We start from the raw sequence: 22,954 nt of genomic DNA, 5'->3' as shown, positions 1-22,954 counted from the left end.
TTTGTAACATAGTGTCTTATTTATTATTAGGCTTAAGTTATTATATTAATTTGATGTATAAAGCTTGGACGTATCAGTTTGTAAATTTATTGCATAAATGGTTACATACCAGTTTAAATATAATATCAGCATCCATCATGCACAAAATGTATCCCATTATGCCTATGACAACATTCGACCTTAGTGAGGCTATTATGCAAGCATATCACACACAAGGCCAGGCTACAGGTAAGAAGAAGAAAATACAAACAGTCGTACAGACTTCCGATAACATTTATATGAACTTGAATTTAGTTCCGGTCGTCCTTTAAGTGATCACGTTCAAGTTATTAGAATACTGTTCCGTTGCATAATATTGTATGAAGATAGACTTATGCCAATATTAATGATATACGTGCAGTTTAAAAATAGATCTTTACAACACAAGCTTGGAAACATCTGACAGTCGGGTTGCCCACTTACCCGGCAACTCTTTCAAAATAAGCTTGCTTGTGTTGGGGTCCACCAACTGTGGACTAGGCCTAACCCCTTCCTTCATTGGAAGGAGACCCATGCCCCAGCAGGGATGTGATTGGTTTTGAAGATGACAACACAAGAAAAATACCTTAGGTAGGTTTAAAAATTATATTCTAGTTCAGAGGACAATGCTCAACTAAAATGTGCATTATTGTAATGTATTTAATAAAAATATAAATATTATTATTAAAGAGAGCTAAAGTCTGTTTTTTAATCTCAGATACCAAATTGACAGATTGTTCATCAACAGTCGATTGTCCCGCTGATGAACAGTTCAGAAAAACAGACTTTATATATACATTGACTTACTGTACAAGAGGTGGCTTCTTAAGTAACGTATAGAAAGAATGAAATACTTTATTTCACACATACAGCAGCATTTGCCCAAACTTACTTATTAATACTGCATCGAATAGGAAGTAATTTACGGCAATATAGCATAGTCATTACTAGTTATGGCTTCGGTTATGACAATATGTATTATGATTAAGTACCTAGATTGCCGCCATATTTTATGTAAAAGCGTCGTAATAATACTAATAATAAGTGGTTATAACTGGCGAGTGCAGAACACCAGTTTGTAACTGTTATAATTATAATAATAACAAAAACATTACCCTCCTCCTTCGGCAGTCGGGTAATAAGCAAAGTTAAAAAAAAGATCACATAGAAGACAAAATTAAATAAGACCAGGCGGTATGGGATAATGCCCTTAGCCTTTTCCGTGAAAAGGAAAAAAAATAACAAAAAAAAAAAGTTAAAAAAAGACGCATAACTTTTGAAAGGCTAAGCCGACTTTTATAAAATTTAGCCAAAAACACTTGGAGCGACATTAGCTATGAGACCTATGACCCAAAAACGAATAAAAAAACGGTCATCATCCCATAGTATTGAATAAGAGGTGTTAATTATGTAGGTACTTAACTAACACAATTAACCGTACAAATATAAATATAATTATGTTTTATCAGTAAGATTATACGATAGCATACAAACCTGTAGTATGACAATGCGTCATATTTCAGGAATTTCATGTTCAAATGTAAGTTATCTGCTACTTATTTGTAGTAAAATCATTAACAGGTGTTTACTTAGGTACTTACAGAAAGAAAAAAACAGATGATTTCCAAACTCAAATAAACTGAAATGTTTTTATCACCTTTATAACTACATAAAATATATATTTTATAGTTACAAAAAACACTGAATGAAAAAGTTCTAGTATTAATAGCACCAAATTCCAGCCGTCTACAACTATAAGTATTAACTATATGCTACCAACTATAATACCAATAATAAAATGTTTTAAAAATTGGGTCATTAGGTGTCGATATTTTGTAAGCGGAACTTTTTCATTTCTCGTCAGTATTTATGTTACAAACTACTCTCAGTTCGGATAATCCCTTCGTGCTCAAGATACATCATACACAGAATGGAATTTAATCAAATATACTCACGGGCAATAAAAAGGATCCACTCACAAAATATCGACACCAAACGACCCCAATTTTTTCAAACATTAAAAAGAACAAAAAAAAATTACCGTTTTTGGTTGGTAATATCCCGATGCTCTGTTAAATGTATTCAATGTTGCAGAAGGCGTCATTAAGCTAGCCTTTTCCGTTTAGGAGTAATTTGGTGATTTTCTAAGAGGAACCTTTTCATTGCCCGTGAGTGTAATAAACAAATTCAGTGATTCCAGCGGTATATTTGCGTTTCTCAAAGTGCTGGCATTTGACAGTCGATCCCGGTTGCTCAACCGAAAATCGAAAGGAGCATTTCCACGGCGAGAATGCCTTGACATGGCTCAGTTCCTTTCCTAAATGGTTTCGGACTCATTGGACCTTCATCTTGGTCCTTTTCGGGTTAGTGTTTATTAAAAATAAATAAAAAAATATTTAAAAATTAATATTTTTTTCACTTTTTAAGTTCATAAAATATAGCCATATATTAAAGGGACTAATTTAATATAGGTGAACAGCTCGGAAAGTATTTTTGCGCATCTAATTTGTTTAGTTACAAAAAATATACTGTTATTTGGTAACATAGACACTCTGAAATGTAAAAAGAAAAGATACATACATAAGTAGAGTAGAGGTACTAACCTAGTGTTGCCCAAATGCAAGAACAAGACGAGACTTAGCCAGTCTTGGTCTTGGTCTTGCGCCAATACACCTGGTCTTGGTCTTGGTCTTGGTCTTGCGCCAATACACCTGGTCTTGGTCTTGGTCTTGGTCTTGCGCTCCCAGTTTTGGTCTTGGTCTTGGTCTTGCAGCAAGAGTCTTGCAAGTCTTGCAATTACCTATTAGTCTATTACTATTTATTAAAGTTTACTTTTTGATTTTAATAGATATTTTTTTATTCGCTATGTTTATGGTATTAGTCGTAATGCGCATAGGTCCAGTTTTTCATTTTCTTTGATACAGTTTTTTGCATCTCATAGAATTCCTAAGCGTACTTACCTATACACCGAACTGTTACACCTAACTACTCAGTGAAATAGCGCTCTGCAAGACGCAAGAGTCTTGCAGGCTATGTCTTGTTCTTGCTCAAGTCTTGCACGGTCAGTCTTGGTCTTGGTCTTGCTAAAAATACGCGGTCTTGTTCTTGGTCTTGGTCTTGCAAAAACGCAAGAACAAGACCAAGACTGCAAGACCAAGACTGAATTTGGGCAACACTATACTAACCTAAAACCTACACGCGTTACACAACAGCTGATGAGATCAAATAGAAAAAAAAATTGAATTGAAGAGCTACTGAAATCGGTTATTGAACTTTCAGCTAACAACAGGATTTAAAAAACTAGAGCTACAAGTATCATCGTAATACTCGAATTTATATTTTTTGACGACGACGCCAGCAAGCCTTCTTGTAATCCGACATTTAATTTTCATTCTATGAATGAGTTATTAATACGCCTAATTAGGGCCCAACCCCACAGTCGGGACGGCCCAACACTTCCTAACTCGACATTTGAGTTTCGAAACGTTCTGCCGCGCTAGCACGGTATCCTTGGAAGTTTGCGTAAGTAAGTATTACTTAACTATTGCGTTTGCAAGTAATAGATGGAGTTGAATTCGATGTACTTCATAACTTTTAATGTAATTATGGTGGGCCGAAACTTAAGGGGTTAACGCGTTTCGTAACATACTTAAGATTTGATTTCAAACCTCAGGTTATTTAAAGGATAGATATTAATAGGTATAATGTTAATTTATTTCATATTTAACATTTTCCAGCATTAATTATGAACTGATTCATTTTTTATAATATTTACCTTAATACATAACCGATTATGTTGTTACAGGAGCGCCTAAATTTTTTCAGTCTGAACTTATGTGACGACGTCATCAATGACCTATGAAAATAAAAGATTCCCTGACTTGACAAAAATAACCGCCCCTGCCTGCATCATCTCTTTGTAGGTACGGTCAGCTGCATAAGTAGCTATACACTTCTGTACCTTGTCAAACTGACGAACCGTCAATGTATCATTGAATGGATAGGCGGTTTCAGATTGACAAGGTACAAAAGTGTATAGATACTAATGTAGCTGACTGTACCTACCTACCTACCTACAATTTTTTTTGTATTGGTGTATTGGCTCATTTGTTTTGGAGCTATGTAGCTACAGACAGATTTACACAAACACAGATATAAATGGGATCATGGATCAATACTACTCGAATCTTAAAATTGCTTTTTCATTGCAACACAGATTAAATTGCTTTTGTCTGGGAAATATTACATTTTGTTTGCTAATCATTATTAGCAGTAAAATAACGTTGTGACGACCTAGTCAAGATTGCGGGAGCGATCGGAAGGTTTTTAAAAACTAATTATTTAATTAAAACGAGACACGTCTTAGCAGAAGCGCATGCTAAATCGATCTAATGTATTCAACGACCAAAATGACTTACGAGCTAAACAAGATAACAATTTGCTTACTCTAACTTACTGCTAACAGACCACCTGGAAAGTGCAAGGCATGCAAGCCTAGGCACGTACTTGGATTACTCTAAGGGGTTGAGGGTTCATAACTCCTCCATCCCCAAGATCGAAATTACTGGAAGATTCTTGATTCCGGGAATTTCGAAGCTTCGACATTATCCATACTCTATAATTATACATAGAAAAACCAATGGCACATATGATTAACAAGAAATACAGAATAAGGGTTGCTAAGCTAACACTTTTCACTTGCACTGTGGGCATTGAGATATTTTCACTGTTTTCACTAATTTCACTTTGTAGAGTGTTATACATCTGTCGTAGGTTGTCTAAATTGACACCCTTCACGTTCACGGTGCGGGATGTAGTCACGTTGTCTTGTGGAAGCTCTGGTAGATCTACATATTATTGGTAGCGCCTTGTACTGTAGACTAGTAAAATAGTGTTGTCTATGGTGTAGGTAGAAATTCTCCAGCTGGTAATCACATAATATGTTAGATATAGTTAGTATATAGGTGCCTTGTATCTGTTGGTGTGTTATATCATTCTGACATTGAGTGGAAAACATGGATTTTTCTCGTGCATATAAAATCCAGCTGGTAGAGTCAATCCGTTGAACTTTGATTGTCTCTATATCTATAGCGTATGGGATGCAGGCATTATAATTTATACTAAATTTCATCAGCTGTTCTACACAGGTAGGTGGTGAGTACAAGACAGTGCTATCCTCGGTACACAGGAACTGGTCGTCGGAGGCGAGCTGCTCGCAGGGGTGTTGGACCGGCAGGTATTCCGAACCTTTCACCAATAGGTAGGGGTGTTTGGGAATAATTACTTGGGTTATATTGCGACTGCTTTTATATATAGGTAGTGAATATATTTGATAGTAGCTATAGGTATTATTATCTATTAAGGGTACCTCCATTATGAACGTTATCTGACTCTCTTTTACATAGCTTTTAACAATTATTGTCTTTTCCAGATTAACCAAATTTTCAAGAGTTGCTGGGTACATTAAATTTGCATTTTTAGAAATAGATTGTAACAAAGATAATAATTCTGTAGAGTTCACAATACTTTGGTGTAATACTGACAATTTGCTGAAGGCCAACGCAGTTTCAATTTCTTGTATAGTAGTATGAATGGTTCGAAAATTATTTAAGAACATATTAAACATACTTAAAATGTATACTGAGTATATATAACTGGTTTCCTTATTTGCTATAGTTTTTACAAGTTTTTCCATCTTTTTGAAACGTGCGTCTAATGTTAAAGTATTTTCATGTAGGGTTTCAGTACTATTTATGAAACTGTCCATCATTTTGGAGATAACCATAATTTTCTTATCTGTAATAAGCTGATTGCCTTTTAACTGAGTGACTCGTAACGAATAGCGTCTTGATTATCCAGGTTTCCTGTAATAACTTTAATCAGTGATCCTAAGGGGTTGATAATGCCTCGTTTGAATCTACGCGTGGGCGTTAGCTCTCCGGATTTACTTATAGCCTTTTCTTTAAGGAAATCTACCTGTTTGCGTAAATCGAAAAACTCATATGCATTTGGTTTGTTTATATCTACTAATTTAGAAAACTCATTATACTTATCTATGTTAAAAACTAAATCTTTGTATAAGTCGCTTAAATCTAACACTTTAATAATAATCCACTTATCTTCCTGCTTATAAGCATGGCCTCGTTTAACGGGTAGTACGCCTGGGTTTTTCTCAATTTTGAGCAGATGATGGGCCTGGCTCAACGTGATCAGGGTCAGGGTGACCAGACACCACCTGTGGGCGACGTTTCACATTTTTAATGGGGACTTTGGTATCTCTATGTCCTATCCTTACGGGAATAATATTTCTTTGTACCTGACCTACAACTTCCGCTTTATTATATCTGGGCTTATCTTTACTCTTCCTAATATTGATATCTTTAACATAGATATCTTCACCTGTCGCGAATTCATGTCCGGTCTCACCTCCTTTCTTTTCCTTTACTTTTTCTTTTCCTAACAGAGTCATTTGAGCTATGTGTTTATACAGAAATTTGGTACGCTTCGCATGGTCTTTTAATAGTTGTTGCATGTAGTTTTTCTCAAAGTTTCCCTCAAAGATTTTACTGGAGTCTGTATGTCCGAAAACTACTTCAAACGGTGTCAGTTCTGTGGTGGAGTGTATGGTGTTATTGTATGCAAGTATGGCGTACGTCATGACAGATGCTGCGTCGGTACATTTTTGATCATATTTAGCTAGGCGATAAATTTCGATAATAGTTGAGTGGAATCTTTCTACAATGCTAGTGGAGTTTGGATTATTGGGGGTTGTTATGTGTAAATCTATTTTATACATCGTCATTAGTTCCTTCATGAGCTCGTTATTAAACTCTTTTCCGGGGTCACAGGTAATTTTCTTAGGTATTCCGTAGTATGAGAAATATTTAATCAGGGCCCGAATAACTTCAGGAGTTGATCGGTTTGTGACTTCTATTGCCTGTGCGAGTTTACTAAAGGCGTCTACGAGGGTAAGATAATATATCCCATCAATTGTAAACAAATCTATGAACACCTCTTGAAAAGGAGCATCCTGTGTTTGTGTAAGTTGTAGAACGGGCTTTATGGGCTTCCTGTCATACTTCATTCTCTGGCATGCATCACATCCATTCAATATTGCAGCAACAGTATCTCTCATATTTAACCAGTAATAATGTCTGCGTATCCTAACTAACGTCTCTTTTATTCCGCGATGACAGGTCTTACCTTCGTGCATTTTCAACACAATGGCCTTTTGTTCTTTCTCATTCTCTATGTATACAACCCTTTCGGTACACTCTAAAAACTCAACGGAACCCTTTTTAAATAAGTATATTATTACTTTCGTAAATAACTTCCGGTGTCTTAAGTCCTCAAAATATATAAAATATTTTGTTTTTAGGTTAATATATTCCTTTAAAAAGCGCTTCACTAAATCCTCATTATCTGGTGGCAAAAATACCTCTATTACTTTTTGGTTGTCTCTAGTTGTATGTGTGACTTGTATGTCGTTCTTAAACCAAACGAATACAAGTATTTGATTGGGCTTCGTATCTATAGCCTCTTGTAATATAGGAATACCAAATGATTCTAAGTCTTCAGCAGAGTGAATAGTTTGTGAATGACTCGACAATGAGCGGACCGGATAGTTATCAGGTTCTTCAGAGCCTGTTATCGTTGCAGAGGAATCGGAAATAGTGATAGTCGAAGAATCATGTCGTTGGGGTTTATTAGAACAGTCTTCTATGTTTTTAGTCAAGTCGTTTATGTGGTCTTGAAGCCGTTTCTCTTTGTCGTCAATGTTTACTTGCATAGACATTGCGTCGTCATCGGACGTCAAAGCATTCACTTTGATTCGAGATAAGGCGTCGGCGTTGGTGTTCTGTTTGCCATTTTTGTAAATTACTTCGAAGTCATATTCTAATAGACGTAACCGCCATCGGGTAAGTTTACTATTTGGCTCTTTAATGGAATATAGCCACGACAATGGGCGATGGTCAGTGTAAATCAGAAATTTGTGGCCGTATAAGTATGGCCTGAAGTGTTTTACAGCCCATATTATAGCTAGGAGCTCTCTCTCGATAGTACTATAGCGAGACTCGGTGTCGCTGAGTGCTCTACTTGCGTAGGCGATTGGTTGGTCGCTGCCAACAGTGCCTTGCGATAAGACCGCGCCTAATGCCACAGAGGATGCGTCAGTAGTAAGAATATACGGTCTAGATGGATCGGGATATTGTAGTAGGGGTGCGTTAGTCAAAAGTTCCTTGCATTTCTGAAATGAGTCAATGTATTTTTGGTCAATTATAATTCGGTTTTTCTTTTTAAGGCAAGATGTTAAAGGGTAAGTTATTTTAGCGAAGTCCTTAATGAATCTTCGATAATATCCAATCAAACCCAAGAAACTTTTAATCTCTGTCGTTGTTTTAGGTAAGGGAAAGTTCAATACAGCTTTAACCTTATCGTCATTGGGCTTAAGGCCGTCTTTTGTAATGGTGTGCCCAAGGTACAAAACCTCTTTTCTAAGAAACTCAGACTTATCAAGCTGTACTTTCAAGTTGGTGGATCTAAGTCGTTCAAAGACTGCCCTTAATTTTTGTATGTGTTCTGCTAGGCTTGCAGAATAGATAATAATATCATCTAGGTATACCAGGCAGTGTATTCCTTGTAAACCTCGAAGGACATTATCGATAGCACGTTGAAATGTTGCTGGGGCTGTCTTTAAGCCGAACGGCATTCTCAAAAATTCATAATGGCCGTTCTGGGTGCTAAATGCCGTCTTTTGTCTATCGCTTTCATTGATTTCGATTTGATGGTAGCCACTGGCTAAATCTAAAGTAGAAAAGTAAGATGATTTACCCAATTTGTCAAATAAGTCGGTTATGTTAGGGAGAGGATATTTGTCGTCTATAGTGATGTCATTTAAGCGCCTGTAATCTATAACCATCCTATATTTAGCTTCACCGGATGCATCCATCTTTTTAGGGACGAGGTGCACTGGTGCACTCCAAGGGGAAAATGATTCCTGAATGACGTTATTTTTCAAAAGATTTTCCACCTGTTTTTTTATTTCTTCTGCTTGTATAGGGGCCTGTCTGTAGGGTTTTACGTATATAGGGTCCTCGTTCTTTGTTCTTATAAAGTGTTTTACTTGATTCGTAAATGAGAGAGGAAGTAAGTCGCTATAAAATATGTCCTTATATTCCATACATAAGTTATGTATCTGCTGACGTTCTTCCGCATTCATATGATCAAGTCGTAATTTGGCTAAGTTTTGTGTCAATGGTATCGATTCTGAAGGGCACATTCTAATTTTAACGCTGTCAAAAAACGCTTACATTCCCTCTAAATTTATTTGGCATTCTGAAGGCACCGTTTATCTCCAAAATTAGAGACGTCACTTTAAATTTTGAATCTGACAGCGTTAAAACTATTCAACTTAGGTTAGATAGTCGAATTGGTATTCTGAAGGTCGCATTTTTAGCGATGTCAACGTAAAATTAGCAACTTTCTTCCTAAATTTAAAAGGGGTCTGGAAAGGTGCCTCTTAAAATTATACTAAAATTTCTAAAAGTAAAACCGTGAAATATATGTGAAATCGTTGTTGTAGGTGCATAAATATGGATTTAATCTGGAGTTTAGGTCTTCCTTAAGTAAGTTAAGCAAATTTCAGTGATATAAGTGTACTGTTTTATGGAGAAATAAATATGTGAAATTACCCCTTATTTGTGTTATTTTTACCAACCCTGAGAGTACAAATTGTGACGAAAATCAACCAAAGTAGGGCTCTTGTTGATAGGATGCTTCCTTATGTAAGTACCTTATTAGGTAGGTACAATAAAACTTAATTATTCCTTGTGTACGGGTAGAATATATTTAATCTATTTACTAACCTAAAATATGGTTATAAACCAAAAATAAAGCTGAAAATGGATTAAACTATGTATAGGTAAGAAGTTGCTTACAATCAACAGGCTACGTAGTTAGGTACTTTAAAAAGGTATGTAAGTAGGAGGAATCATTAAGTTTAGGTTACCTATCTTGATTACTGAAATAGAGGTGAGTACCTAGGTAAGTAGGTTTTTTTATTATTACTTATGTAAGTATCATAGGACTCTACATATCTTCTCAAAGAAAAGTACCTACTTACTTACCTACCTACTACAAAACTTCTTATCAAAATCCTGTTGCCTATGATAAGATAAACAGTAGGGCTAATTCTTAATAATTGTAATGATTATGATCAGTACATATCTTTCTAACTAGCTAATAATAAAGCAGGTAGATGTACTTGGCTCAATTTGAGTATTCTTACCTAAGTATAATGATTATCATAACATAGGAACTAAAGAGTAAAGTAATAGGAACCTATACTGATCAGGTCATCTCCCCTCTATCCAAACAAATTAATGGTTATGATGTTGGCAGCAATAAAACTTTTTGCATTGTTAAAGTAACCAAAAGTCAATCTTTGAAATAATTAATAGAGGGGGTTTGTTAGCTTTACTAAGTTTATTCACTGCCAACTAAGTTTTATTACCACTAGAAAATGAAAGTAACACAATTTAGAGAAGCTTTATTTCATTTTATAACATAGTCACATGTATCTATCAAAGTTCTTTTGTATGAAATATAATAATCTTGTTTATTATATGCACTGACGAGTCTTGGAAGAGGTCGCTTCGAGAAGACAAGATTTTATAATCCTTCCTGGGTTTCAATTTAGTTCTGTAACAATAATAATATGATAAGTATATGAATAACATTAACTAAATTGAATAATTTATAATATTTTTCACTACATCACATAGTGCACTGCATAAAACAAACTGTATGTATAGGTAGGTTGGTACCAAGATAGACTTTGATGCAATCAGCGGTAGACAATTAATGAGACTGGCTAATCGTCTCCTGCCCACTGGACCGACAACCTTAGGCGGGTAGCCGGTAGTGGCTGGATGAGGAAGGCCGAGGACAGAGTGTTGTGGCGCTCCTTGGGAGAGGCCTATGTCCAGCAGTGGATGATTATGGGCTGATGATGAATCGTTTCACCGCTAAGAGAGATTGAAGTACTTAAGTATCTTTAACACTCAATCATTTAATTTTGTAAATTTTGTAAGTAAGTACTTACATGGGTTTTTCTTTTTTTTTCACTCTATTACATAGTAAGTATAAATACTAACCTTCTGTTTAGGTAACTTAGATAGTCTGAACGGGAATGCGACTGGATCCTTTCATACTTGTTGATGCAGGTGTTGTGTTTCATATAACTTGCTGGCTGATGTTTTAAGGTTATGTTTGCATCTGAAATTATAAAATATTTTGTAAGCAAATATACACGAATAAGCAGAATATGAATAAGGTGCGAATTTCTCATTTTATATAATGGATTTGCACAAAATCTTCGTAACAATCAACACGAATTCCAAAGACGAATCCGTCAAGTTACATGTACTTAAACATTTCACTATGTTTATGGCTTACCTTATAGGAAAACTTGTGTAATGAAAACCTTTGTAAGCAAGTAGCTATCACGGATAATTTAAGATCTTTCGTATCGTATTTATCACCATCGAATTTTTTCCCGGCAATCGGAGAAAGAAAACAATGAAAAAGTCAATGTATTTTTTTGGGGTTGCCAGTAATTTATTTCTAAATTACCTATAATGAGTCACATTGGAAACACTAATAGTTATGCTTTTCACGATAATAATAGGCTGTAAATGCATTTAGTATATTTTTAAATATATTTTTAACATGTTTTTATGTATTTAAAGTAAATTAAGATTAAAAAAATAAAATAACGACTATATTTCCATGATATCTATATTTCGCTGCCATCATTTGGTATTTGTCCTAAGTATGGGAACACTCATTTTAAAGACGTCAAATCAACCTATTAAATTTAGTTGGCCGTTAAAATCGTTGCCTTCAGAATAGCAAAAATTAGCGCTGTCAGTTAAATTTAGAAATTTTAGCTCATTTTAAAATTAGGAAGTGTGCCCTTCAGAATCGATACCAATATCTCATCTATTTCAATATTTCTTTCATCCATCATACTATTAACCTGACATTCCGTACTACTTTCATACTGTTCTGTTTTAAACGGGTGTGTTATAGTTAATGTCATCTGTTCATCACGAGTATTTTGAATAACCGTGGTAGCATATCCATTTGTACACCTAACTAGCGCGCTAGGCATCCTTACTCCTTCACAAAATTCCGTATAATTTAAAATAGCTTCGCCTGAATATAAATCAGTCGGCAATTTCACTCGTTGTTCAGAGCGGGGGGCCAGTTCTATGACGTGGTCCTCGCGATTATGTATAATAGGTATAGATGTCGTGTTCGTTCGTAACACGTGATGTTTATAATCAACAATGGCTTGTAACTGCTCTAACAAGTCAGAGCCGATAAGTCCATCGTACCGCGCATCTACATTGTAGATATAGAATTTGTGCTGACCCGAATTATTTAAGCTGGGAAATAGCGGAATATTTATGACTTCGTTATGTTTACTTGATGAGTGTGTACTAATCACTTCGAATGGTTCGTGAACTATTTGGTCATGAAAATACTGATATGCTAAACGTGGGCTTATAAAAGATTTCATACTTCCTGAATCTATCATGAATTTACCGTTGATTTCGGGAAGATAAATATGCGGTAATTTTAAGTTCGGGTCACAATTTAATTCTAATTTTTCCGGGGGATGTTTGAGGCTGTTATGTGAAAATTTTCTATTTGTTCAGGGGTTGCATTTTCCTGTGTCAGTTCCTCGGATGATTCCTGTAATTGACAGTCAGAAAAGTTACCTTCGATATCTGGATGATGTACTTGTTCTGCAGGTACATCGTCTAGGTAGACGTACTGCTCCGGGTTGTAATAATTTGGTTGGTATTGGTCCTCTTCGTAGAGGCACAGTTCATTTAATTTAAAACCCTGGTTAGGTCTCTGAGGTGCGGTTCTCATCGACACATCGTTTGAATAAACATGCTGTGGTGCGGCCGCGGGCTTGTTCCAATTAGGGACTGTGGGTTTGTACCCAATTTGTTGAGGATTATTATTTCCGAATTTTTGTGCAGTTGTCATACCAAACTGTGGTCTATAGCCGAACTGCGGGGGTTTGTATCCGAACTGCGGGGGTTTGTATCCGAATTGCGGAGGCTTGTAGCCAAATTGTGGCTGTGGTGGCCTATACCCAATTTGTGGATTGCTGTTCCCTAACTGCGGCCTGTAGCCATAGGGTTGATTATTAAATGATTGGACTGCCATACTATTATTAAATCGAGGGGTGTAACCGGTGGGTAATATCGGTCTAAGGCCGGTTGGCTGGAGTTGGCCATAACTGATAAGCTTTGCGTCGAGTTTTTGTGTGGGCGTTGTTACTAGTGTGTTCTGAGACTTTACCATAGAGCTAGGAAGAGTCATTCTATTACGCATAACATACTGATCGTGGAAATTGACCTCCTCCAATACAATTTCCAATGCTTTTTCCAAAGTAGCGGGGGCTTTAAGGCGAACAATGCGCACCATATTTTCGGGGAGATTATACAAAAATACGTTGAGTGACGTATTGGTGTAAATAGCAATTTTACTATTTTTTATGTTCGCGTCTTCGATTCTATTTACCTTTGAAATTAAAATAGAACGCACTGACTGGATCCTGTTGCAAAAATCAAGATAGCTTTCGTTAGGATTAATTTTGAGAGTTTCTAATTCTATGGCAATACACTCTTCGTTTCGCGGGTCTCCAAAATGTTGCACGAGTAATTCCTTAAAATTATCCCAGTGCATAATATCCTGCCTCTCACTTACAAGGGCAGCAGCATCACCTGCTAGTCTACTGGTTATAGCATGCATGATATATGTGTCTTGGGCCTCATTACCTCTAAATCTTTCTATAATATATTCGCTTTTAGCCAAAAACAAATTTAATATGCGTTTATCCCCATTAAAGATGGGTATGATCTTTAGTACTTCGCCCGGAATGAGCGTTATACTCTCCATGCCTACCTGATCAGGCATTTTGAATATTTAATTACACAATTCACTTAGTCTAAGTTTAAATTTTAATATTATTTATAACACAAGTATTTATAGGTATATATATATTACAAATTTTAGTAAGTACTAATATTTCTAACTATAGATAACGTTATAATGAGAGAGTTCTTATCTCAAGATAACCCAAGAAATTTTACTTGTAGAGGGAATTTGGACAGGAGGTGAAAAGTTGTACTCACCAGCCGGTCGGTATAATCCTTCCGCCTTGACACATTTGTTTGGTTCGCAGTAGGACACTGTTAACACTATCCGCGGCGCGTTTCCCGGAACGCGCGGAAAACCGGTAAGAGTTCTATAACCGAATTTTCACGGGATAATTCAGTTATCCTACCGAATCGGCTGCGCCAGTCAAGATTGCGGGAGCGATCGGAAGGTTTTTAAAAACTAATTATTTAATTAAAACGAGACACGTCTTAGCAGAAGCGCATGCTAAATCGATCTAATGTATTCAACGACCAAAATGACTTACGAGCTAAACAAGATAACAATTTGCTTACTCTAACTTACTGCTAACAGACCACCTGGAAAGTGCAAGGCATGCAAGCCTAGGCACGTACTTGGATTACTCTAAGGGGTTGAGGGTTCATAACTACCTTGCAGGTTTTGTAAGAAAACAAAGCATTTCAGTTAACATTTTTATTCACGTATCTATAAACTTATCATTGCATATCGCTGTAATAAAAATCCGATTTTATTGTGCGGTTAGTCAAATAAATCGATTGATAGGAACGTCAATGACCGCAGTTAGGGCATGGAGGGTGCGGTACGGCGTAGGTCAGTGACACATAATCAGCCTCCCTCACTGGAGAATACGCTACATCATGGTAGGTCGAAATACCTTGATGGATATGAGAAATCTTATTAGCATTAGAACAGTCATAGCTGACGGCGGTACTAGGAGCCCATAAAGTGCAAGGACGCGTGGGATGTATGGGGATCGGCTCGCAGACAGCGCCGGGGGTGGGGTTTGCGTAGCGCGAGGTACCAGGCTCGCAGGATTGCTGAGAAGCCACGTTGATCGGGATGCAGTTGGCTATGGAGTTGGTGCATGGCTTCGAGTAGATGGTTTGCTCTTGGCAGCAGTGAGGGAGAGGTTGGAAGCACGATTGAGAGGTTGAAATCTGAAAATTAAGTTAAAAAGTTTTCGATAACCTGCTACACATAACTGCAAAATGCCACAAAAAACAAAAGTTCAGTAAGTATAAGATAAAGTAAAAAAATGATTGACTATTGACTTACCTGAGAAGCACAAATTACAAATGAGTTACTAACATAACCTGTTACTTACAGTCGGACTGTTTTGGTTTTCTCGCATAAAATGTAGTGAGAACTAAGACAACTAACCCGAGATAAAGATAAAGATAAAAGTTGAAAGCAAACCTACTGAAGTTCTCTTTACATCTTTTAAATGAGTTGTATAAATAACTTACTTGTAATAAACTAGTAATGATAAGGATCACAGTTTTCGTTCTGGCCGCCATATTAACTTTGCACTAAACTACTTCCTCGACAAAGTTCACGGTCAAACTGATACTTTTTGAATATTAATTTATCATTTTATATTTTCAAAAATTATCTCTACATACTTGTTTCAAAAATTTGCACGTGCCATTCTTCAATAACATGCCAAAATGTGATTTATTGGTAAATCAGATGGATACCCATTTTTATTAAGTAAAACATTTACATAATAAAAACCGAAAAGTTAAGTAATAATTTATTTGATCTTGGCACTATATTGAACGAAATATTTGCATCACATTTCTTCATCGACAAAAAACACTCGGGTACATTGTGGCACAGCGAAGGTTATAATGATACTAAGTTAAGAAGACCAAAAAACAACTTCATTATTCATTAAAATGCCTTTAAACAAGACCTGTTTGACATATTTTACTCGATGTCCACTGTCCTGTCAATTATCTTATATGTTTTTATTAAGTATATTTTATAGAGGCTGTGGTAATGGATTCGCTAAATTTGTAGTTTTACTGCTACTTAACTACGCATAAAACTTACTGGAAACAGCGCATTATTCGCGTAATCAAAGAACTGAGGTTATTGCTTGGTGTCATGGATCTTCTGTAATTCGTATATAGTAGTCTATCATAACGTCAATTAGCCTATTGTAAAGTGTCAAAATGCTCTATGAATTTGGGGGTTAGTTTATAAAACAATTGCAAGTAAATTATTATTATTATTTTTGATTCACCAACCATTAGGCCAGCGTTATGGACTGGGCCTAGCCCCTTCCTTCTTTCTTCATTGGGAGAAGACCCGTGCCCCAGCAGTAAAGACCTGATGGCTTGTAATGAATGAATACACCCCACCCGCCAGGAGTTATCCTGTATCACGGAATACGCCGAGCCTACTGGGGGGCGCTGAGTTTTTAAGGGAGGAGGAACACACGCTCAAGCATAGGTCAGGAAAGTGAATATCATCGACCGAGTATGCACCCTAATTTGCCAATCTAGGAGAAGTAAGGACGTGATGGGTTGTGACGATGAAGTATTTTTTGTTTCTCAAATCCGTAACTGTAACCGCTAAACACGTAAGGTTACAGATCTGAAGCGGGTAACAGTGTTACCTGCACGTAATCAATAACGCTAGAATACGGAGCAGTGTGTCGAGCCGACAGCATGAGACGTGCTGTGTGACTAGTGTGGATGCGCCTTTATACTACAGGTGAATTCTTATTTTAAATGTTGTTGCACACTCTTACTTACTATTCTATGAAACTCTTGCAGGTTGACTGGCAGAAAAAGCTTTTAGCATTAAGTCCACCTGATAGTAAATTATTACTGTTGTAAAGTGTGCAATAAATTTTAAACAATAAAATGATGTGTCGATTATTTATCAAGTCATTAATGCGTCTACCACCATCAAAAGATGAATGTACATTATGCTCACGACTGTAATCACCGAAAAGGTAGTCGGAGGTGACTCACAAGCGAGCCACCCACTTTTCTCTGTACATTTGTACTCACATGAAAGATTGCGAGCCGTATCACTGATTTTGAATGAGTACAATGCACTTAGGTAGGAAAGCTAGTACATATCATATTATATACAAACAAGTGCTTTTTATTTTGTATCGGGAGTATCCATGCTATGGCGCCTCGCGACAGATTCCCGTTACGTGGCTCTAGGTTACCATCCGCCGCGCACATCTCATGTACAAGTACTTGTTGTCTAGGGCTGTCGACACGGTGGAAGAACAACATACTTAATTATATAATTATATAACAGGTTAATAATAACAGAATGAGAAAATGAAGTTAAGTGCATGACTAAATTTAGGGAAATCGGCTGCGGATTTAAATCTTAGCCCGGACAATTCGGTTCAGTGGACCGGTCATATCTGCCAAAAGACCGTTTGGGTAAACTCGTACTAAGAAGAGGACACAAAAAATATATAGAAATACATAATAAACATATTTATATCTACTTAACTGTTGATGTCTATAAAGAAATATATGACTCACTCATACATTATTATAACGGTTAAAGTTGTGATTCTGTTTGCTGCAAAAACTGCGCTGAATTTTTATGAAAATTGGTATGTAATGAGCTGACGACCTGAATAATACAAAGACTGTGGTGTTATTCAGGAATTTCCACAAAAAACTGTTTAACCGGTTGAATATCGTGAAATAAGAAACGATAACACAACTATAGTTTTCCGCCGCGATATCACAACTACGGGTCGCAAAAGTTTAAGCTAAAAAAAGCTCGAAGAAAAGGCTAGTTTTTTAAAAAGCCTGTTGTGGCAGCCCTGGCACAGCATCCGGCTGGCAGTGGGTAAGCGGATCGTGTCACCGAGGTGAACAGTTACCGTCGCTACTGCCTGTTGATGTGCCGAATAGTTTAGCAGCTTCAGCGCTAGTGGGTGGGAAGAAATGTTGCAGGTTTTTCTGTGAACATTACAGTCGGTGACATACCTATTATAGTGTGACAAACTTATCAGGGGTCTAGTACAGGTTTGAAAGCTAGGCGAAAACTATCAAAATGTCACTTTTGGAACTAACTTTGCCTTACATTTTGACAGTGACAGTTGACGATACGCAACGTTAACGGAGGTTCGAAACTTGTGCTCGCGATTCTGGTAGTTACTTTCATACGATTTTGACAGATTGTTACTTTTGATTATGTCAAAATCGTATGAAAGTAACTACCAGTTATGGATAGATAGAGATATAGAAACTGGCAGTTAATCGTGGGACAATCGACTGTTGATGAACCGTTCAGAATCTGTCATTTTAGTACCTGAGATTAAACCACAGACTTTAGTAAGTCAGAATAGAGTCACTACTGTGCAGCGATCACAGGATTCGATACTATTTTCGAATCTATACAAACGTATGGAAAAAGAACAGTATCGTCAACTGTTACTGTCAAAATGTAAGGCAAATTTGTCAGTTTCAAAACTGACATTTGTTTTTTCCATAAATGTTTGTGTAAATTCGAAAATAGTATCGAATCCGCACTGCCTGTACAGTTGATATTGGCATTGGGAGAGCTATTCTTATTTGACGAAATACGAACTTTCAGAGAGCTTTACCCTAACCACGACTCTATCTTGTTGCACAAATCGGATTGCATGACAGCTCTTTAAAACCTCGTATTTCACCAAGCAAGAATAACCCCTTGGTTGTTATTCACGTGGGTGTTATGCAATAATCGACCTTATAGTGAATTACGTAACAATGAGATCAGACCTAGGTCGTGCTATTTTGAGCGTTATCACAGTCTATAAAGGTTGTAAGTTGTGTGAGCAGAGTGAGATAGTGGAATTGGGTTATTCAACTGAAACAGTGATGTGCCAATTCTGGTATTTGATGGACGTATTTCGAACAGCAAGCTTAATGTGAAGTTTTTTTTTACTTAGAAGTGTTCCAATGAAGATAGGCATTCGAAATTACTTGCTTCATTAGACAAGGATTTTATCCGTTATCATCACGACCCATTACGTCCCCACTGCTGGGCACGGGTCTCCTTCCAATGAAGAAAGGGTTTAGGCCTAGTCCACCACGCTGGCCTAGTGCGGGTTGGTTGACCCCAACACAAGTAAGCTTGTGTTGAGTCTGAGAGTTGTCGGGTAAGTGGGCAACCCGACTGTCAGATGTTTTCAAACCGACCGAAGTAGCAACCGGGACCCACGGCTTAAGCTGCCGTTAGAAGCACGAAAGCGTCTAGAAAAGAACCACTTAAAATCGGTCACCCATCCAATGGCTGACTGTGCCAGTTGTTGCTTAACCTCAGTTATAAGTTAATATCACTGAAGCTAGCTCGACTACGGACGCTTCTATATCCGTTATATTTGTATTATATTGGGCTTAAATTTTCAAAGTAAACTGGAAAATGTTCACTACTATATTATTATTATTTTTGCCATAGTGTTAGGTATTTTTAGTTCGGCAGTTAAGTTCCCAAACCCCAAGATATAGTATTTTGATGGCTAAATTACCCATCTGAACATTATTAAATTTATTATGTATTCAGAACGAAGCGAGCTATTTAGCCATACACATACAACTAACCACCCTGGCAGGTCACTTTTGCTTATGAGAAAACGTAGCAACGCTGTGCTAAACTCTGACTCCATCAAGTTGTACTAAACGAATCCACTGCTTAACTCGTTACATTTTTACCCCTGGCGAAAAAGAGGGGTGTTATAAGTTAAACGTGTTTGTGTATCTGTGTATCGGTCTCTGAGTCTCTCTCTTTTTGAGTCATAGGTAATGTTATCCCGAATATTCTAGACACTCTAAAGTGATGCCACATTTAGTGCCAATTTCTCCATAGTGGATTAGAGCATAACTAAGGATTATTGCTTGACTTTTGACACATCTTTCAAGAATTTAATATGGAGATTATACGTATAATTGATCAACCTTTCCCTGGTTACGATCTAACCGACTATGGAGAAATTGGCACTTAGTGTTGAATGTCGGTGGGTTTTAACGTTGATAAGGTTATTGCCAAACTAGAGTAAACCCGTGACATTTACTAACTAAACTACGCAATCCGGCGCTATCCTCATCTCACGATGAGAACCTATTACGAGAGCCTGTTGCAGTCTAAATGTCATTGTTAACTGCATTAGGCTTATTTGTTGCATACTTTTAAGCCACACACACCGACACAAACACACACAAAGGTTAACTGGTAGAAAATTCTGCTAGCATTAAGTTTGCCTTTGTACCAATTTACTTTGTGCAATAAAGAATTTAATAATAATCCACTTGGACTTCTTCCAACACTGCAGGACTATTGCCATAATCTTCATGCTTATCTGCCCCGACCGGGGATCGGACATAGGACCGTCGGCACAGCCGCCCGAGTTACTAACCCATGCGCCATCCAGTCGTCCGATACTTATACCATCTACTATTTGAACCTAATCAACAAGAGAAATATGTGTTCACCGAGTGTATCTGAAAAAAAAGTATGTAGTTTGTCTGTCTGAGTATTTGAAAGAATGCTTCAGAGCTTTTTGGTACAACAACGGAGCTTTTTTCAATTCCATACGAATATATATGTACACTTCCTTGGAGTCTACGAATAACAATACTCTATTCGTAGCTTGGAGTAAAACTCGGTTCCATATAGATATAGAAGTAATGAAGTGCTATTGTCATTAAAACTTTTTCATTGCTCGTAAGTTTATTTATAGACAAAAACTATTATAAGTATATACCCTACCTAAGATAGCAGACTGTGGTGAGGGACTAAGGAGAAGCTATGTCTAGATTGCCTAGGTACAACAACGGTCTTGTATCTGTCTGGTTTTTTTACTGTCAAGGTCTAGTCTAGACTGTTTATGCAAGTCTGGGCTAGCTCCTTTGTTTGGCATTATGCAATCAAAAAGATGTCTGCTTTTTATGATCGGTCTGGTGCTTTAAAACACGAGTTCTGTTTCACCTTGAAAGGTTCCCGTTTGAATTCCGGGAATACATAGAATAGAATATCATATTATTCAACATTAAAAAAAATATATATATATATTTTTTTTGTTGATTGTCTAGATTATGAATCTAGCACCATTTCACAAAGGGTCAGTCACTGAGGAGAAGAATTGGCAAAATAAATACCTCGAGCATCTTTTCAATTGGGAAGTAAAAAGATAGCCCCTGAATTTATAGAACGAACTGTCAGTTTACCAAAGGCTTGCAATCGTCATCGTGATACTTTATTTTTTGTCTAAGGCACGTCTATTTTTAGAATTTGAATCGTCATAGTGATACTCAAACATACTTAAGGTTCGACTTAGGTTCTCAGCAAATATATAAGCGTAACGTAAAGGGATCGTCCTCGAGCGGTGGTAGCTCAGTCGGGTAAGCGTCCGCTTCTCACGCAAGAGATGCGGGTTCGAATCCCGGCGCTGACATGTACCAATGAGTTCTTTTAACTTAAGTACAATGTATACCATCGCTCTTACGGTGAAGGAAAACATCGTGAGGAAACCTGCAGCCCAGCGTGGTGGGAAATGGTCCAAGCTTAGGAAGGCAGTTTAGACCTTGGGGATATGCACAAAGGTTCCACTCGAGAGACCCAGGTGCAGGTACTAACACCCCCACAGAGAATAGAATAGAATAGAATAGGGATCGTCCTCCGTCGATCATCCTTATTTTCTTCTGACAACCAGTAGAACGCGAGCTCGCGAAAGCTTGTAGGCATGACAGAAGAAAAAAAGGCGATCCTTTTACGTTACGCTTATATGTGATGAGACCCTAAGTCGAAGTATTTTACTTGAAGTATATTTGGGAGTATCTCTATGACGCTTTCAAGCTTTCATACTATGTATAAATAAAGGGTGGATGGATGTTTTACTTTAAAAAAGTATAGGTACTGTTACTTACATCTATAAGTACTTACATTATTTAAAATAGCTGTAGGTATACCTTGTGGTGAGAAATGCTTACATATTTTTGTTTATGTGTTTTGTCATAACCAGTAATTATTGCAACAGCGACGGTGGCCATGAATTTTGGACTATATTTAAGACGAAGGCGTATCATTACAAATTATGAGGTAACAAGTTAACAACCAAGTTACAAGATCGATTACAACACTTTACTTAAACGCTATAAGTAAGTACAAGAAATAAAAATATTTTTAACGATTTAATTTAATATCTTTTGTCTCTGATTTAGAGTTAGACAAGAGTTTGTCATGATCCATGCATGTTGTATGATGTATGGTGAAGGGGTGGGTAATCCAGGAGCAAGTGATATTAATGCCCTCAAAGAGGCTTCTTTCCTGCTCCCGATAGCATAATAGCAATTTTATATTATTGTGTACCTATAAATTCTGATAGCTGTAACTTTTACTGATAAATACCTATAGTACACAATACGCATGGCTTTAAATTACATAATAAAAATACATTGCCAACAGATTACAGTATTGATAAATAAAAAGAGGTCAACGAATCGAGACCGTATTACTTTATCTTGTATGAGTTGTATGACACAATTTACAAGGCCCATTCAATTTAAAAATTAAGCAACTATATCCACGTGGGAAGAATGTTTAGAATTAAGTATTTGCTTTACTATAATGAAGGTATCATGAAGTAAATTTTTCCGTTCTTCATAAAAATTTTAAGCATCATAGTAGGAGCCAAAACATACATATTTTATGTGTTTTTGGGCAGATGTAACAAAAATTGTTTGTGAAAACAGTTCAATACCACCCTAAAATAATACTTAAAGACTTACGTAATCCTTTACGGGGTAGGCAGAAGAGTGCTGCTCAGGAAATAAAAGTACAGTTACGACAGAAACAGTCGTATGTTTTTTTTTAACTTTGAAAATGACAAATGCAATCTATAATAATATGTGACTAATGACTATGTTTGTGTATGTTTGCAAGTTTTTGTTCATGCAAAATC

At 36.8% G+C, this 22,954-nt stretch overlaps 1 protein-coding gene and 2 long non-coding RNA genes across 3 annotated transcripts; all 3 read right to left on the bottom strand.

Annotated features, from left to right (window-relative positions):
• Positions 1–4,101: 4,101 nt before the first annotated feature.
• LOC105382651 lies at positions 4,102–16,138 on the bottom strand. Its single transcript, XR_007267862.1, has 3 exons — positions 15,489–16,138; positions 14,652–15,179; positions 4,102–4,311 (listed from the first exon to the last, which is right to left on the bottom strand). It is a non-coding gene; the product is annotated as an uncharacterized LOC105382651 (long non-coding RNA).
• LOC125490719 lies at positions 6,017–14,652 on the bottom strand. The gene is made up of 2 exons (XM_048630891.1): positions 12,807–14,652; positions 6,017–6,253 (listed from the first exon to the last, which is right to left on the bottom strand). Exons 1-2 carry the CDS (start codon positions 14,017–14,019, stop codon positions 6,234–6,236), a joined length of 1,233 nt encoding a protein of 410 aa, XP_048486848.1. The 5' UTR covers positions 14,020–14,652; the 3' UTR covers positions 6,017–6,233.
• On the bottom strand, positions 10,555–11,810 carry LOC125490720. Its single transcript, XR_007267861.1, has 3 exons — positions 11,476–11,810; positions 11,175–11,295; positions 10,555–10,719 (listed from the first exon to the last, which is right to left on the bottom strand). It is a non-coding gene; the product is annotated as an uncharacterized LOC125490720 (long non-coding RNA).
• Positions 16,139–22,954: the final 6,816 nt, after the last annotated feature.

The sequence above is a fragment of the Plutella xylostella genome, chromosome 27 (assembly GCF_932276165.1).
Source record: "Plutella xylostella chromosome 27, ilPluXylo3.1, whole genome shotgun sequence".
Taxonomy (NCBI): Eukaryota; Metazoa; Arthropoda; class Insecta; order Lepidoptera; family Plutellidae; genus Plutella; species Plutella xylostella.
This window is presented reverse-complemented; position numbering and strand designations above follow the sequence as displayed.

Coding starts and splice junctions, on each gene's coding strand:
- LOC125490719 (XM_048630891.1), bottom strand. CDS start 14,019: ATGCCTGATCAGGTAGGCATGGAGAGTATAACGCTCATTCCGGGCGAA. Junction 6,254..12,806: donor ACATCATCCAGATATCGAAG/GTAACTTTTCTG, acceptor CGTCGCCCACAG/GTGGTGTCTGGTCACCCTGA.